Here is a 20,093-nt window from a genome sequence, read left to right on the forward strand (position 1 = left end):
TATATATATATATATATATATATATATATATATATATGTATGTACTGAATGTGTGGTAGAATTGAAAATTTGAAAGCAGACTTGACTTGATATATATATTTTAGCAGAATATATTCATGTAATTAAGCATATATCCTAACAAAAAATACATGTATATTTATACAGTATGCATATAAGTGTGTATATATATATATATATATATATATATATATATATATATATCCAGAGATGATTGAATTCTATGTGAAATTATAAATTAAGGGAATTATATTTGTATAAACAGAAAGGAAGTATTTTATTATTATTATTATTATTGCATTGTGGAGGTATTTGTCATGGCAATAAAACAAGATATAATTATTACCATAATACAACATACTACATTTTAACTATATACGGAAGATATTGTATACATATATTAAAATGTATAGTATTTTGTTTAATTTAAAACAGGTTATTCTGATTGAAATTATTTTTAAGAATTTTGCATTAAAAAAGGATTCCTGTGGATTCAGAAGACGTCATTACAAGAGAAGCGCTTTTATTGGTGGAGAACCCTGACAAATAAAAAATACACTCACATTCACACACACTCGAAACATTTTCCTCCGACACATTGAGAGTGAAATAAAAAACAAACTATTTTAACTGTAAACGTTGAGGAGAGGTACAGTGAAAGAGCCAGGAAATATTCCTATAAATATTGCAACATTGCAGCCATATGGAAAGACATATAAATACAAGAATACTCTACAGGTTTAGAAAAGGAGAGTGCAAAACCATTCCGATGAGTCCTTAATACTCTCAATACATGTGAGATTAAATGTGTGTGTGTGTGTGCGTGTGTGTGCGTATGTGTGTTTGTTGTATTCACATCACTGTGTTGACGAGGGAAGCTGACAAACCAGCAGGGAAAGCGAGTCAGGAAAGTCAGGGAAAGACAGATAAAGGAAGGGGGTGTGACTAATCAGGTGAGTGCTGCTTCCTGATTGGCTGCTCTTGTGTTGATTGGCAGCTCTGGGTGAGACGTCAGGCTCTCAGAGACCAGCATCATTGTAGGTCGGGCTGGGCACCTTGAGGATGCTCTGGGCGTTTTCCTCCACAAGGGGGCGCCATTTCACTTCTCCTGTTAAAAGCAGGTCTTCCCCGTCCAGAGCATCGATGAACTGCATCTGCGTGGAGAAAAGAACATCCAAAAATGTCAACTATGTTCTCAGGACAAAGGATATGTATTTTTCCATGTCAGGTTGAAGCAAACCGTCAGTAGGGTTACTATAGTCAACAAAAAACGAAAAAAAAAAGAAATTTATACTTAAAATCTTTTGTTTTGTTGTTGCCCAGACTTTAAAATATGACGTAAAGCCAAATAAAATTAATAAAAATAAAAATTGCTGTAGTGAAAATTGTGACAACCAGCCCCAGTTAACTTTACACCTAAAAAAATGCAAGCATGGTCCAAACATAGAGGCTGAACGAATCCAGGTTCAATTTACATCATTTCAATAACAGCGCTGCAAAAAGACAGACCTCAACGAATCCACCTGTAGTGTTTAAAAAAGGCACAGTGATTTAAAGCGGGCTACAGTGAAGACAGCTGTGCTAATGAACGCAGGATCAGAGCGGCGTCCCGGGAACTAATTACAAACCGATGAAAACTCAGACACTTTCAGCTATAAAGTCTGACTGGATGAGCCAGCTGCTAAACACAGATATACACTGCTGGGGTTTTTAACATTACATGTTAAATACACAAAAATGCATTAAACCGACCAAAAGAGAAAGTTAAGATATTTAACACAAAAACATTTTTATACAAAAAGGCTGTTTTTTTTTCAACTTTATGGCTTTTTCAACTTTATCATTCAGTCCTAGACCAATTATGATTTCCACAAGAATATGAAGCAGCACAACCATTTACAATTTCAACATTTACATTAATCAGAAATGTTTCTTGAGCAGCAAATCAGCATATTAGAATGATTTCTGAAGGATCATGTGACACGGAAGACTGGAGTAATGATGGTAAAAATTCAACTTTGAATCTCAGAAATGAATTACATGCTAAAATATATTAAAATAAATAACAGTTACTTTAAAATTGCAGTAATATTTCACAATTTTACAGTTTTAATGTTTTTTTTATCAAATAAATGCGGCCTTGAAGCTTTAAAATGTAAAAAAATCCTACCAGCTCCAAACTACTGATGGTACTGAATTTTTGGAGTCAATTTTGGAGGTCGCCAAACCGTGGTCAGTGTTTATTTACACGATATATGTATATGAAATGACAAGAAGATTTGTCAAACCACCACCTTTTGTATTTGCCCGAATAAAGGAAGTCACAGGGGTTTGGAATGACACGAGGTGGAGCAAATATTTAGGGTGAAATACCACGTCGTCCGCTTCATTTCCAAACTCAGGCTCACATCTCAGCTCGGAAAAAAGTTGCCACACTTTAAATGAGCCAGTGGAGCATTCTCAATGCTGCAGGAGTTTAAAAACAGAAAGTCAAACACACACACACAATGATGTCAGAGCTAGCGGGTGTTTGTCGAGAGCAATTAGCGTTGAATAACGATGCAGTCAAGCACCGGCGCACATATGCGAGCGCACCGTGTGACTTCATCAGGAGAGGCCGCTGTTGCCATGGCGACGGTGTCCCTCTCTGCGCTGTGTCATCAGTCGCTGCCATGCTTCATGTGCTGCACCTGTGACTGTTTTCTTTTCTTTTCACCTTCTGCTTCTCGCTCCGTCCCGAGCTAAGCAGGCCCCTGACGCCCGGGGGGCCGACGGATGACGCTTGTTTGTTGTTTTTCTTTCTTTTCTCAGAATGCCTGCGGGCGTATAACGCACTCCACTCGCAAACGCTCTCGTTCGTAATAAATTCCTACCCGCACCTGTAATGAGCTCATGGCCTCTGCAGTGATGGAGAACCATCGTCGTGTGCTTTGTCGAATGAAGAGAGGGCTCGATTACCCAATGAAACATTTCTGATTGATGTAAATGTTGAAATTGTAAATGGTTGTGCTGCTTCATATTCTTGTGGAAATCATAATTGGTCTAGGACAGAATGATAAAGTTTTTGTATAAAAATGTTTTTGTGTTAAATATCTTAATTTTCTCTTTTGGTCTATGAGTATTAGGAACAAAGTAAACCCTGAAGTCTGACATTGTAATATACAGTAGAAAACATCAAAACTTCTGAAATAAGTCTAAAGGTAAATAAAAAGTAACAGAGAGTATACGGTCAGCAAGTCATGATAGAATTAACCCAGACCCGGGTCGGGTCTTATTTTGGGATAATGGCCATCAGATACACAACATCCTGTTTATTATGGGCCGGCTCAGCACATAAATAAATAACTAAAAACAAAGCACTTACAACAACCTATTACGGTCACAGTTGGTGGTATTCATGTGCTACGGCAAGCATTGCTATGAGGGGAAAAAAAAAAGTGTATTTAATATGAACCTACAAAAATAGCTTTTAATTTTTAATTTTATAAAGTATAATAAAATAAACCAAGACACAAAATAATTTGAAAGAAATCAATAATTGTAAAATAAACAAATATGAATAATCTATATACCTATAATATTATCAAAAAATAATAAATATATATATATATATATATATATATATATATATATATATATATATATATATATATATATATATATATACAGCAATAGCTATTAACATTTTCAAACAGATTGTCATACCTTGAGCAAAAAAGAAACATGTTTATATAGGGTGAACGTATATTTTAAATAAAAATGAACCTTGATTAGGCTGTACAAAATAGTTGATCGCTGTTAGTTTATGATACCAAATACATTAATAACATTGCAAACCGTATCCCATGAAACTTTAATCAGAAACACTTTCGCCTAAAACAACCAGAACGGTTCAATCTGCACTATTTCGGTTCAAGTACTCGTGTCTTGGTGGAAAAGCCTATTGTTAGCAAAGTTACTGACACACACTGGCGTGATCAACAGTTCCTGTTTGTGTTTAGATCCGTCTCACGCCACTCTGACCGGAGGGTAAGGTGTGCGCTGGAGGAATCACGCCAATGTGACACAGAATCAGAAAAGACTAGGATGTGGGGGTGATAGAAGTCGGGCTGTGCAATTTGGTATAAAAAAATATCATAGTAATTGGGTTTTTTGGCAAATAGTGAAATTTTTTTAAGCATCCATTAATCCAGTTGTCAGCGTCACAAGAAACTAATACATTTATAACACGTATATAAAAAAAATAAAAAATAAAAAAGCAACAACAGGCAATCAGGAAATCTTAACCAACCCTCTGACATCATTTTAACTGTGCACCAAAAAACAAGTTGTAAACGGGAGACCGAAATGAATTTCTCCACTGACACTTTTCACAATTAAATAACTGATTGTGCAGCTCTAGCGTGGACGCTGTTGAGGCTGAAGAAAGGCTCGTGAAGGGGTGAAAGTGAAGGGAAAGCTCTCCACAAACACACAGTAAATGCTGAACCCAATGAATGTCACATTATGGGGTGGAGATGGAGGGCTTTTGCTTGTTAAACACAGTGCCAGTTGATTTGAGTGACGGAGTGGGTGACGTGCAGCACTCCAATGTGTTTATGTGTGTGAGGAAGTCGGAGCTGTATATACACATGTCTCTGTTTGCACAGGAATAGAGAACTGGCCTCTGACCATACACACACACACACACACACACACACACACACACACACACACACTGACCTGTTTGCGGACATATTCAACCATCAGCTCGAGCTGTCTGGGGTCTTCACACTGTCTGTTGAACATGTTCCTCCAGATCGCCGCCGCAAGAACGCAATCGTCGGACAGAATTCCCTAAAACATACAGAAGAGTAACAGAGAGATGCCAAACGTACTGCTAACTCTTCATGATCGACAGTTATGATATGCAAAACTAGTACTGATAACAGTCAATAGCTTTGGGTTACCTCATCATAACCAAAAAGCGCAGCGTAGAACGTCTCCGTCATCACCTTCATGCTCTCCTTTCTTTGAATGGCATCAATCTAATAAAATAAATGTGAATCGATAAATTAAAAAGGCATATTACAAAAAAGCCATATATACTGAAACTGTGGTCAGGCCAATTAAATATCATTTACAATTTTCTGTGGTGATATTTTTCAGCATAATGACATGAGCCAATAATACAAATGTAAATCTGTAAAAAAAAATAAATAAATAAATAAAATAAAATATATAAACAACTAAACTAAATAAAAAAAAATACAACTAAAACAAAAATACAAGAAATTAAGAAAATTCCAATAAATAAAAATAAAATGAAATAAAATAATTAATTAATTAAGCTAATAGCAGATCATTTCGGACATGGAAACATATAATCATATCATATCTTGAGCGAAAATACAGAAATACAAGTAGAGATTTTTCCCTGTGACTTAAATATTTTTTTAAAAGCAAGTCAAGTGTCAAGGTCAAGTGAAACAAATGTTCCACCAGTGTGGACAGCTAGTATCCAACTGAAATATTGTTCAGGATGATTAATCACAATTGACAAAAATGTCAGTATTGTGTGAACTGCCCAATAATTCTGTTGATGAAGTTAAATAATTTAAAACAAGTCAAAAAGGAATAAAACAAAAATAACAAAGAGTTAAGAGATTCTTCACTATGACTTTAATTTAGATAATTAAATCATTACATAATATTCACACCAATTTGACACATAAGTAGTGAAACATCAAAAATCTTATGTAAAACACAAAATCAGCCATTCATTGATAATTTTGGATAATGAAAATTACAATAACATCATACTATGAGCAAAAAAAAAAAAAAAAAAAAAAAAAAAGAGATTCTCAGATGTTTACACCATAACTTTTGTTTAATTCGTAAGGCATCATTTAGACGCTAACAGGTGGTTGAGCGATTGAGTCTCTGCCTAATACTGAGGTCACAGTTATGCATTTAGTCAGAGCTGGAATAGTCCTTGGCATTAAATATCAAACATGTGGATGATAATGCAACAATGTTAACCCCCGAAAACAAAAGCAGGACTGGATCTGAAGCGAGGGGCCTGCCCAGGTGCTTCACTGCATATGAATCTAAACACACACACACACACACACACACACACACACACACACACGCACACGCACACGCACGGCCACAGACACCAACCCTTGGGAGGTTTTGGGTGGGGAGATTTTCAAAACAAGTGTGTTTATTCTTAAGTCTTGTATGTCGGGTTTTCTGCATGCTTGGAGTGCGTCGGGTCACAGCGTGTGTGTGTTCGTGTGCGCGCCGGGCAGAAAAGCACCTGTGCATAATTACGCAGACCTGCAAATAATCAATCTCATCTGGCTGTGCTTTAACTCTTCTACTCGCCCCGTCTTCTCTGCACGCTCGCTCTCCTTTGTGTTCCTGCCCACAGCCCCAAACATTCGAAGCAAGCATGTGAACGTTCTTTTGCAGCAATTCTCTTTTGCTTTCATAGAGCGCTACAAATCGATTTTCTCAACTGAATTTGAGTGAACGAGTACAACTGCCGGTCAGCAAATGAATTAATGAACAAGTCAATTGATTCAAATGACTCTTTTGGAACAAATCTGAGTGATGATTGGAATATTCACTGAAATACTCAAAAGTCACCAGTTGCCAACTACTGGTCAACAAATGAATGGATGAATAAGTCGATTGATTCAAACATCCTTTTTAAATGAAACAAACTTAAATGGGCAGCAAATGAATTAATGGGCAAGTCAACTGATTCAAATGACTCTTCTTGAATGAATCTGAGTAAATGATTCAAATTGAAATACGATTACTGTTGATTACCAAAGGAGTTTATGGAAAAGTTAATTGCAATGAATTTAGATAATGCTTTATATAATACAGAATTGTTTCAAAGCTGCTTCACAGTAATAAACAGAAAAAGAATGCAGCAAAATTCAATTATGAAACGACTTCAATTTCAACTGTGAAGCAGCTCTACACTTTGTTCAGCTCAGTTTTGTTCAGTGTTGATTCGATGCAGTAAAAAAATGATAAATTATAAAAACGATTTTGATTTTAACTGTTAAAAATAGCAATAGCGTCATTGTTCAGCGTTCAATGTTGATTCCGTGTTGCAGAGTTCGGCAATTATGAAATAAATTCAATTCAGGTATCAGTTTCTTTACAGCAAACAACAGCCTTATTATTCAGCTCAGTTTAGTTCACTGTAAATTCAATTCAATTCATGTGTCAAGTGCAAAATTAAATTATGAAATGATGTTAAACAGCTTTACGGTGGAAAAAATTGTGTCATTATTGGGCTCTATATAGTTTGATGTTGAGTCAGTTCAGTTTGATTTCTGTCAATGCTTTAAAATTCAATTAATTAACAACTTCAAGCTGTTAAACATCTAAAGACGACAGTGTCATTATTCAGCTAAATTTAGTTCAAAGTTGATTCAGATCAATTCTAATTAAAAGTGTGTTGCAAAATTACTCAAGTGGGAAACAAATCAAGCTCAGTTATAAAGCAGCTACAAAAAGCAACAGCGTCACTCTTCAGTTATCATCTAATATGGATATTTCAGAATATTAAAGTCTTATAAACCCCAAATTAGCCAGCTAAAGCAATCTTCTTGACTCAAATGTCCCAGAATCAGAGAATAGATTCTTTTTAGGATCAACTTTCAGCCCTATTTTAAGTTAACCACTGCCATGCAATGCTTGAATAAAGATGTTTGTAACCACTACAGTAACACACAGAAACGTTTACATCACTATTTTTTGCTTCCAGTCTTAAAATTCTCCCTCCGTTCATCCATCTTCGTCCCTCCATCCTCCTTCCCAGAGTTGTTACGCGGGTGGGTAAAACCAGGCTGGGATATTTAATCCCCCACACTAATCAGGCCGAGGGACCAAAAACTTGCTTGAGAAGCAGAATCTCGCTCCTATACCACCAAATTAGTCTCATATCTCACTTCACTGTTATTGCTATGGCTTAGAAAAACTCCTGAATCACACAAACAAACACACACACACACACGTACGCCCCGACACACTCGTGAGTGTATGTAGAGGTAAAGTTCAAGGGGGGCTGGTCTAACATGGCACAAATGACAAGTATTTTAGCACAATTAGGCGAAGTAACCTAACCGTAGTGAGGATTGAGTGAGTGGGGGTCCTTCCATTTCCAGCGGTGTAACTGTACCCCGACCCAACAGGATCGACCTGTTACGGACCTGCCAGACGCGCTGATTACACTCCGTTTACACACGATTTTTCACAGCTTAAAAAATAACGCATTGGGGTCGGCACAAAGGGAAATACCTCCTCACTTCTGACCTGTAAAAACAGACTTCCATCAGGTCAAAGTGTGCCCACATGGGTCTGTCTTCACAGACACGGCGTTCCCAGCAAATGCATGTTTATATTCTGGGATATTCCACTATCACTTACGTAGTCACTTGAAGGGATACAACCAAAATGACAATTCTGTCATAGTTTATTCACACTCATGTCATTCCCAACCTGCTCGACTTTCTGTGGAACATTAAATACGGTACTATGAACGTTGAGGTCTGAACAACAATGGATTCTATTGGCTTTTGTTGCATGGACAAAATGACGAGACATTTTTCACAGAAGAAAGTAAGTCATACAAATTTGAATAAGTAGTAATAGTAGTAGTATATATTTATTCAATGCCATGTCAGCATCTTGGGCTATTTTCGTGTAGGCAATCCAATAAAAAAAATAAATAAATGTTTTATTAAATTTTTTTTACATTAACATATTAAACATTTTAAAACTTTTTTTAAGGAACATTTTACTAAATAACTCTTTAAGTGAATTCACTTCAAAAACAGTTCTCTACATAAATTGATAAATAATAATAGGTTTAAAAATATGAAACATATAAACCTAGCAAAACATGTATGGAGTAGGGTCTTCTAATAAATATTAGATTTTTTATTTTTAGCAAACTGCCCTATTAAGTTACTACATAATGAAGTGATAATGGAATAACCCTAAATATTAAGTGTAATAGGTAATACTATACAAGCTTTCCTTGAATGAAAAAATAAATACAAAAATTTAAATAAATTATTTAATATTTAATTTAATTTAATTATTTAAGTAATTACGTATTTACCTTATAAACCTGCAAATCATCAAGTAATCAACAAAAGGATGCTCAGAAAAAAAATTAACATTTGTAATTTAATTTAACTGTATAACAAAAAATACAAGCAAAATGCATGCCGCTAATGAATGTGTAATGTTAGCAAACTTTCTCTGCAGGGGAACGTACAAGAACACAAGAGAAAGAAAGACTGATGGAAAATGAGGTCACTTTTTCTACACTGCCACTCGAAGGCCGCTGCCAGGACTGAGAGGTCAAATGTCTTCGGTCCCGAACGTACCTGCAGCCAAAAATGCGCCACGCCGCGACCCTACTCACATCTCATTGAAAATCACGTCGAACCAACGTACGCGCTCCGAAAAAACTGAGGGCAACTTCATACACGTGATGGAAGCGAGCTGCCGGGCAAAGTGACAAGTCAAAAGTCAAACGCCTTTTCCATTTTACACACCATTCATTTCATATAATATGTGAATGAGTTCTGATCAGGAGAGCTGGACTTAATTGATGACTGAACATGTTTATTTAAGAGTGTTTGAGCCAATTGCAACTATAGGAATATGTACATAAATGGGGCAAAAGGAGGAAATTATGTCATTTCTGTCAAAAAAAAAAAAATCTATAAAAAATAAAAAAATAAAAATAAAAACCCATGCACTTCCAGAGCTCATAAGGAGTCTTTAAATACTGATTCTTGAATATCTATTGAATATTTCAGTTGATGCATAGTTTATCACATTTTGTTACAGCAACATACATTTATTCGTGAGGAAAAAAATGGTTCTCTCTTCTTCCTGTCCATATGACTATTAATATATTCCTAATAATTTTGTATGTACGTGAAATCTAAAGGATGCTAATGAACAATTAATACATTCCACATGCTCCTTTTCATTTTACCTATAAATCAATTATGGCATGAACCAGAACAACAAGTTTATGTTCTCTACACGGGTACACAGAGTTTTACCAAATAAAAGAAAAAACTACCTGCCAACAAGGTGCCATTTTGGTCCATGACATAAAATGAGTTTGACATTCCTAGCTAGGGGGCGACTTTAGGAGCCCAAATTTCATCTGGCCTTAAATGTTAGCCTTATTATTAATATATTTACTGCAATTCCAATGTTAAATTGATAATAAGCTTGTAAACTCTTATTGGCTAAACAGAGCACCTGAAAAATGAGAGGATTATATTAAGAGTCCTCGTGAGAAAATGGGAGATTTTTGATTTATTGCTCTGGGAGAGGGGGAAAAGTGACATTATGGAAAAAGTCATTGCACAGCGTGGCACAAGAGAGGTGCCGAGTTCATTAAACACACACACACACACACACACACACACACACACACACACACACACACACACACACACACACACAGAAATGCGGACATTTAAAAGGTTTTTAAGTGCACTTATTTTATGCCAGTGCTCACCGTCTTTCGCACACAAGTCTCATTAAGGCTTCTTGCTCAGTGAGATGGGAAAAGAGGAGACATTAAAATGTCTTTTTACACTATTCTTAACCAAGGTCAACTATCAAACCTAACACCAGGCAGTATGACACGAAAAGAGACAGTCAACTCAAAATCATATTTGCTCACCCTCATTTCTACTTTATGCATTTGCATCTTTCTTAATAATTAAACTTGAGCGTCTAGTAAAAATGCAATGTAACTGAAGGGCGAATCCAACCAGCACATCAATACAAAACCTTTTACTTTTGCGTTTCACAGAAGAATTACAGTCAAAATGGTTTGGAATGACATCAATGATGAAAATGTTCATACTTTAGTGAACTATTGCTTTAAAACGGTACGTCCTAAAACCCTAACAGTACGTATTTTGGATGTCTTCCTAATCTGACACATCCATTTCAGGTCTTGGAGTTGCTACTAAGGAGCTGATGAGTTGAATCAGGTGTGTTTGATTAGAAAGGCATACAAAATATGCAGTGTACTTCTGGCACACCGAGACCAGGGTTGGGAAACACCGCTTTAAGACAAACAGACTGTGCATGCTGACAGTTTCACAGATGGACGGCAAATAGTTATAAATACAGATGTATATTGTGTTTATCATCTTGCATCGACTGCATATTTAAAATCAACTTGTTAATTAGTTGTCTAGTCATACAGTCGATTAATTAGAATGCTTTTTTTTTTCTAATATGACAGAATTTTCGTTTGTGTTTAGAGAAGCTACAATAGATGGAGCGCACAAGGATAGAGCTGAATCCAGGGGTTTAAAAACACATTTAATACAAGTTACACTATTTTTTTTACTTTAAACAGTATCGTAGAACACTACAAAAAATAAAAATAAATAAAATAATGGGGGAAAAAAAAATTCACAACACAACAAAGATGTCCACGTGAAGATTAGAAAGGGATCGAGAAAAGATAAAGACTACAATAAAAAGTTAAATAACTCACTGTCAGGATACAAATAAAGCATAAGCTCTAAAAATCCATATAAAAAGTCTAGTCACCAACCAGACTACCCAGGCTTAATAACTAACCACTAAAAATGAAACAAAATAAAATAAAATGTGTGACCCTGGACCACAAAACCGGCCATATCTATTTGTATACAACGCAAAAACAAATGACAATGATTTTATTTTGCAAACTATCGAACAGCTAATGAGATCATGAAAAAAATAAAAGTCCTGACAACCCCACTAACCACCGGAAATCTACCGTTCAATTTTCCACACCAACACAACTAACCACACAATGCGCCGCATTTGTTTACCAGGAGCTTTACGCGCTTTCATTTATCTCTCTCTCAAAGAACAAAGCGTTCTCTATCCTAAGCCAAAGAAAACCAAAGAGCTGTTCCCTCGGATAAATAAACTACTCGACGACTCAAAACTGCTAATACTCTAACTGACAGTCAAAAGACATCTGTCGACGGCTGGATCATGTCCAGTTTTCGCATGCTCTGGCATATCCATAAGGTCGTGGTGACTGATTAGCTGCCGCTGGTTTGATCTGGTTCGTGTTAACTAGTTCACGGTGTTATGCAATACACTGCTGCGTGTTATGCGCTATATATATTTGACACGCACGGATCCGGACCAAGCTGTGCTTGTTCTTTACGGCAATACTAATTCAGTCCTACTATTAAGATTAAGACGGAAGGTAGAGGAGATGGGGGGACGTCAACAAAGAGAAGTGTGGGGAAAGAGAGAGAGATTTCTGTTTTCACAGCTGGGCTGAAGTCTTGTTCCCACCCTTTCTGACAGCAGTTCCCCTAAGGCGCCTTGCGTTGGCTTCCTCTCAAACACACACACACACACACACACGCTCTCTGAGCAGCAGAAGCATGTCATCTTTACTGACCTCGCAGAGATTTAAACACCTTTTGCTACTCCGCTGGACAGCGATCGGCTCCAAATGCCTCCACAGTCTATAGAGCATAGTAATTACATCCTAAGACCTGAGAGTGTGTGTGTGTGTGTGTGTGTGTGAGAGAGGCAGTATTTTACTGTATTTCACCATTTTTCAACATATCCAAAGAACAGTCCTGATCATCAGTCATTTCACATGCTACACTATTTGGCGGAGAAACTCTCCGTTGCAGAAAAAGCAGAAAGTACTTAGCATTTGATTCATGAGACTGATAGGCTGTGATCTCAAACAGTTTTTGAGCACATAAAAACACCTGAGTTGTCATATAGATCAAATCTACTGGCATCTAGAAACAAATGACGCAGGTTCTTTTCTCTTTACAAACAGTTTTCTTTGTCATTTTTTGATGTTTTTTTCCAATAAAGTGGTGCTTTGGTGATTTTAAGCGATGAAGCACACGCGCTCACACAAGTGCACTTCATCAAGTTGCACAAAGTCTCCATCATTAATTAGCTGGGACAGTAGAATTTATTATTATTACTATTTTTTAAAGACCGCGCAGTCCACTTGCATCAGAAAACCTTGGATCTCTTGTAGTTTATAATAAATGTGTTTTTACAAATATTCAGGACATTTGAGTATTATCGGGCCTGAGTATTTGAACATTTGTGTTCCTTTGGGAAATGTCCCTAACTAATGGTCTACCTAGTAGTCGACTTTATGGTGAACGCAGCAATGCACAAAAATGTTCAACAACCACTAAATCGTGCTAATTTTAATCTTCATTTTCAACCACACGTCTATTGTTTTATCTAGTAAAATGTCTTTTTGTGACACATTTAGCTCTAATGCACTCACACTCGGAAAGTCTGTGTTGGATATAAAGTGGTAGCTAAAATGATTAAAACTGTAGTATTTTCAGCAGCTATCTGTCTGTTTCTATCTCTTGCTGTAATGTATCTGTTTACATTCGCACTTTGCAATTAATCGTAATAATCCAGTGGGATTTTTGTCCGATTTCTGTCTCGTCTACAATTCATGGCAAAATTAAAGTTTGGAAACTGTATTTCCTAAAGACACACTACAGCAAAAATAAAAATAACGGACCTAAAACTACTTTTAGCTACTGAAAATACTAGCATTCTAATCGTTTTGGGCACCACTGTATAAAATACATATTTTACATTGGGGCTGGCAGCTTCTTGAACTTCAAAAAGCACAAATACCAATGGCAAGGTGTTTCAGAAGAGGCAGCTGAATCAAAGACACATCTACTCACTCCCATAATCTTGCTCCTCTGCTCCACATCCTCCCACATGGAGTGGACGATGTAACGGCACATGTACTTTCCAGCTCTGCCTTCCTGCCGCATCCGGACCAGACACATCCTGTCAGAGCAAAGAAGAGCAGAGCAGAGAGCTGACTCAAGCCGAGAGCCTGTGTTACGCTATGCTCTGTCAGGGTCTGAGTAACCAGGAAACTCAAGAGATCAGCCAGGCAACACACTCGTGTAAAGGAACAGTCTGGGTTAAATAGACAGCATCTGTGGCTTGCTGCCGATTACCACAGAATCTCTTTTTTTACAGTCTAAGGGACAAATCTGTTTTTATCTACTTTATGAAAACTGTAGGTGATAAGAAGGTGCAAGGGTGTGTTTATGCATATAAATGACTGGTGAGTATTCCCAGACCATGTTTCTCTGCACAAGCATAGTTAGTCATCATGCAGATGCACGGCTGAACACACAAACACTATGTGCCTTTAGCTGGAAGCGTACAGAGCGTTGGCAGCAAACCGCCACCATTAATCATAAGTCTCTTTCTGTCGATATCGCATATTCACTCATTTCTTCATAAGATCAACCGATCCTGAACACTCGTACTTTGGCATAAGTGACTTTGGAAAGGATTAAGTTAAAAGATTAATTAAATACTTGAATGACATTTGCAGCAAAATGAATGTTGGGTTTAAAATTGAATTGAAGTATTAATTAAATACTATATAATTACATCTGTAGTCATTCAGTCAACACTGAATTTGAAGGATCAAACTAGATTTTAAAATGAAGGTTTTGGATTTTGGAGAAAAAAAAAATATATATATATATATATATATAAAAGAAAAGTCGAATAACACAGAATATAAAAACTGTATTAGATTATTAGGATTGTAATTAATTATAATTAATTACATCCTAATTGTTTTAATTTATTGTCTTTGATTAACTGATTAGTTAGATGAAGAAGTAATGTAGATTTATAAAATATTATATATATATATATATATATATATATATATATATATATATATATATATATAAATAATTCTTCTTCTTTTTCTTTTCTTCTTAAAAATATTAGATTTAAAACTGTTCCAATTCTAATTATTAATTAAATGAAAAAAAAATTCTAAATTACTAATTAAATGAAAAAAATACAATAGATAAATAGACATTTTGAATATAATTTTTAAAAAATCTGACAATCCTAAATATTATGAACAATGTCAGCATAAAAAAACTAATTCTGAGGAAAAACAAACTATGTTGTAAAACCAGAATAAGTATTTAAAAGCATAAACACAAAAAGAACAATAACTGCAATCTCTTTTGAGAAAACCTCTATTAAATTTCAAAGAATAGCATTGCACTCTTCAGAACGAATAGGTCTATTAAAACACCATTTGCAATCTACTTAGAAGATAAATATTAATCAATTCAGTGCTATACATGAATAACCAACCCAGGATTTAGAACGTGCATGACACAATGTTGCAAAACTGAATCCAAAAACTCACCAAACGTGGAGCTGTGCCACCAAGAACCAAGAGTTGAGCGTGTCGGGGAGAGAGCACTCTGGGAGAAAGAGAGGGAGTACAGGACATCATAAGAGAGAAAGAGAAAACACAACATGTAGCCAAACCAATGCAAACTTGGGCTCTGATTCCAAAACCGCTATTGGGTTTACACCTGTTTTTTCCTCAGCTAAAGAAAACAACATAACACAGCTGTAAAGTGCCACATAAATCTTTCAGGTGCTGCTGAAAAGGTCCCTTTACGCTCATTTCAACGTTTGGGATAAAGTGAGGGGTGTTTAGGAGTTCTTCAGAAAATTTAAATGAGCATGACATAAGACTCGCAGGGCCATAATACGGTCTGAGTGCAAAAACCAAAAAGATTCGGGACCAAAAATACTTACTTTCAAAAAACTCGTCATAGTTGATTCTTTCTACGCAGCATGTGTACATGCGCAAGGCAGCTATCTTAATTTTCTGCAAAACAAGAGAGACATTTGTGACACACATGATCAAAAAGCCACTCGATCTGGTGTGATCAAAAGCAGGAACTGATGAAATTGGCCACGACACGGCGGTGTTCACATTTTCAGTCCGGTCTACCGAGCCAAACATGTGCCCCAAAATGAAGCAGACACGCTGAAGTTTTAGACAGCCGTGTGATGCTGATGACTCTAGCATGGAAGGTCATCTCAGATTTCACAAAGTGTGGCCCCTGCTTTTGAAAACACGAAACAGGTAGCGGTTCGAGATGAAGTCATCATTCCAGCACCAAAATGTGACAGTGTCTATTTCAAAGTTGAGCTGTTTGAGGGATGTGGAGGCTGGAAAGTCAACCAAGACAGTGTCAGTGTCAATTTAATTGTAGATGCAAAAAAATCTGGTTGAGGATTTTCAAGATGTTTATATCTTACCACAAAAAAATTATAAATACAAAAAAATAAAAATAATATATATATATATATATATATATATATATATATATATATATATATATATATATATATATATATATATATAATGTTTTTTCTAATGTTTTTTTTTTTACACACACACACACACACACACACACATATATATATATATATATACACACATTTTTTGTTATTTTTTCTAATGTTTATGTATATATGTACACACACACACATATATATATATATATATATATATATATATATATATATATATATAATAAAAAAATCCATAGTGACATTTTTAGAATAATTAAGCAAAATGTCCAACAAACAATGCAATGTCTCTGGACATTTTGGAGTATTTTTATACAAATCGTTATTCTCAAAGGTGACTCACTATTTCCTTGCTACTAAATTAAAATAATGCATTTTTGTTTCATTATATTAGTTCATAAACACTTTAAAATTTAAATAACCCCAGTATTTCAATTAAATATCACATTTTATTCCACATTACAGTAACGCAAACCATTTTTGCATTGCAGTAATAAGAATAATAAGAATTAATAATGAACATAATTATAAAAATATAAAATAAAAAAATAAAGACCGGATGAGCGGAAGAAGAAGGATGGATGCATATAAAAATAAAGGTGGCTAAATGCAAAAAAATATATATTTAATGTGGTTTTGGAAAGAAATAAAACCCAAGCATGTGTCAGTTTTTCATGAAAACCTGTGACAAGCAGGTGACATCAATATAAAAAGAAAGAAATCAAAATAGTTTCGTAATGCTATATTAAGAGGTTGTTTCTTTACCCATTTGTTGTATTTGAGAGGTCCGGTAAAGCCCATGGCCTCAATCAGTTTGGTGAAGGCCCCCACCTCTTCATCTGTAGTCTGTGGGGTCTCTTTAACAGTGTGCAGCTTGTAACAGAATATGGAAACATATCTGGCATTAGAGCTATATAAAACACTGGCATAAGCACATGGGTGTACACAGACAGTGCATATAAACAATAATTTGCGGAAAGCAGGCCACAAAAGCTCACTGGCGTGCATGCTAACACAAAACAAAACACGTTCGGAAAATACTAACTCACTTACAAGACGCATTTTGACGATATTAATATTGACAAACAGCCATTAAAATGTCAAATCTATCAGCTATTCCTGTTTAAGATCAGCATTTTATAATAGTTTCCAGCTCAACCTGGGCACACTTTATGGAGTCGCAGCAGTGAAAATGTTCCCTCTAGCCACCACTATGGATGCAATAAAACCTTTCCCAATGGATTTCTCACCCGGGATTTTATGTTTTACTGCTATGATTAGGAATACTGACTAGTAGAAGTTTAGTAGACTTTTAATCGGCGCTTGCCCTTTGGGGTCGGATAGGGAGGAAATGAGAATGTGTTTCTCAAGGTCTTTAGGAATCATTCAGAAATTAAATTAGATTTGTAGAAAATCATCAAATATTTTGCTAAATCTAAAATTAGGCAACAATCTTAGTTTCTACATTTCTGAAAACAAAAGATGTATCCCTGAATATAACAATGAAATTGATCTACAGTTAAACAACAACAAACAGTCATATTTTTATTGACTAGCGTTAATAAACACTGCAGTAACTGTAGAACATATACAATACATCATACATAATAAATGCAAAGGATGAGGATTGTTAATTTTAGCAATGACCAATAAGACCTTATTGTTAAGTCCTAACTAGTAAGTTTTCTGGTCACTTAATCATTATTAAACCATTTATATTTCACCCTAAAATCAATACAAAACCATATTTTACCGAAAATAATAACCCGTTTTAAAACTGATTTGTTTTTTGCCAATGTCAAAATTGCTATAAATGTAATGTATCTAGACATACTTTTTGTTTTGTGGTAAAAGTAATATTCATGCATCCATTTATTACCATAAAAAAAAAAATTACGTATTTTTTTAATTTTCCACCTGAATTGAAGTTCTACAGCCTAAAAATAATTTCAGAAAGCAAAACGTTCACTTTAGACAGGGTTCTTTAGAGACAAGCGGAAACCGAGATCAGGAAAAGCATCACACCTCTCTTGTGCCGTGAAGAGCTCGATATTGTGAGTGATTGGGGACGCCCGCATCCGCTGTTATCCGGCAAGCCACCAAAGCCCTGGACTGACACGCATCTTGTTCAATGGCCTGGGAAGAAAACATCAAATCTGACAACTGCTTCCCAATCTAGTTTGAAAGAAATAGGGGGTTCTGACTTCTTATTATCCCTTATTGGTATATATGACTAATTAGTTAACTGTCCAAGAAGAATGCAAACGTTATTAAAAAACAATTTCATGAATCATGTTTGAATTTAAATGATGAAATTATATATTGAATTATGGCACACTGCACTGCTAATAGCAATAATAATAAAGAAATGCATTTAAATGCACTAGCACAACCATCGATAGGCCATATTAAGTGCATTAATATACATGCACATATAAATATTTGTCATTTTCTGTATTTATGCATAATGTCACCTGGTGTAGTAGAAGTACAGGTTAGCTAAGACTTGTCCATCATTACGTTTCAAAACGTTAATAACTCCAAAAAGCATTACGATGACAGTCTTAGAACGTAAATGTGAACAACGTTTCAAAGGACCCAAATATTGAAGTATTTTTTGATACTTAAGTATCTATAAATTACCTTTCCGAGGACAGCTCTCGATGCTGAGGCGTTTAATAACTGTCTAACGGCGGACTGCAGCGGTCGCCGATACATGATTCTGCTAAAGTTACAATAATTAAATATTATTGTAACTATAAAGCAGGAATCAGTGGTTGTTACTTTCTAACACGTTTTGTAACTGTTTGTTTTCGTCCCTCCCCCTTTACAGCAATGTCAAAGAATCTGTCCCGCCCTTAAAGTGGTCCGTGTGGAAATCAGAGCTTTGGAAATCAGAGCTGCGGAATATAGTTCCGCCGAACCATGTCCAAGTTCGTGTATAAGCAAACCACAGTTATATAATTGTTTATTGTATATTATATCTCCCCGTGTCCTCCTCTAGTCTTGCCCCTGATAACTCAATATAATAATTTAATTATGTGTTTTCACTACATGGACTATTACTGGACCGCTATACAGGTCACACATACTTTAATATGATGCTAATCTGTGGTGATTCGTCCAGTTGGTCTCATTTTAATTTTTTTATGTCTATAATGCCTGATAAAGTTGAGTCACTCTAGAATAGACAAGCTAACTACCCTAAAAATACTCAGTCAGTACCACAGAGATACTCAAAGATACTTAAATGGGTAGTTACCTCAAAAATGACAATTCTGTCATCATTTACCCAAAATGCATCTTGTTACTGAGAGAATATCATCTTTTGTGTTTTCAGAAGAAAATGTTTGCAATAGCTAGTTAGTAAATGATAAAACATAGTAAATGATAAAATAATACTATAATATTATCATGATACATGCCCAAAATAACTTGTATTACCATGATACTTGATATTTTTCCCAAATATTTAACTATTGTAGCTATACGTGTTATAATAAGTGCAAAAAATTTAAAAATGCATTTGACATTTTACAAAATACAGTTCTCGGTTTATTTTGAAAATTATTTAAACACATATATGTGTCAAAGATGAGAGGGGGATTCAAGCGTCAAAACAATAACAATTTAAAAAACAGTGTACATTTTTAAATATACATTGTTCTTTTTATTTATTTTTTTCCTAATTAAAAAAATTAATGACTGTCATACATTATTACCTTGATTTACAGAAAACATCTCCTGAAATTCAATTCGGTGTAACAACAGTTTGTACATCAAAAAAACTGAACTGAAAATCGTTAGATGACATTATAAAACTCTACTTATAG

The 20,093-nt window shown here is 35.3% G+C and overlaps 1 protein-coding gene across 1 annotated transcript; it reads right to left on the minus strand.

Annotated features, from left to right (window-relative positions):
* Positions 1-521: 521 nt before the first annotated feature.
* On the minus strand, positions 522-19,123 carry LOC122347586 (ubiquinol-cytochrome-c reductase complex assembly factor 1). The gene is made up of 9 exons (XM_043242970.1): positions 18,904-19,123; positions 18,286-18,396; positions 17,026-17,133; positions 15,697-15,769; positions 15,296-15,353; positions 13,779-13,887; positions 4,968-5,045; positions 4,741-4,854; positions 522-1,172 (listed from the first exon to the last, which is right to left on the minus strand). Exons 1-9 carry the CDS (start codon positions 18,976-18,978, stop codon positions 1,038-1,040), a joined length of 861 nt encoding a protein of 286 aa, XP_043098905.1. The 5' UTR covers positions 18,979-19,123; the 3' UTR covers positions 522-1,037.
* Positions 19,124-20,093: the final 970 nt, after the last annotated feature.

This window comes from Puntigrus tetrazona, chromosome 6 (genome assembly GCF_018831695.1).
Source record: "Puntigrus tetrazona isolate hp1 chromosome 6, ASM1883169v1, whole genome shotgun sequence".
In the NCBI taxonomy this organism is placed as follows: Eukaryota; Metazoa; Chordata; class Actinopteri; order Cypriniformes; family Cyprinidae; genus Puntigrus; species Puntigrus tetrazona.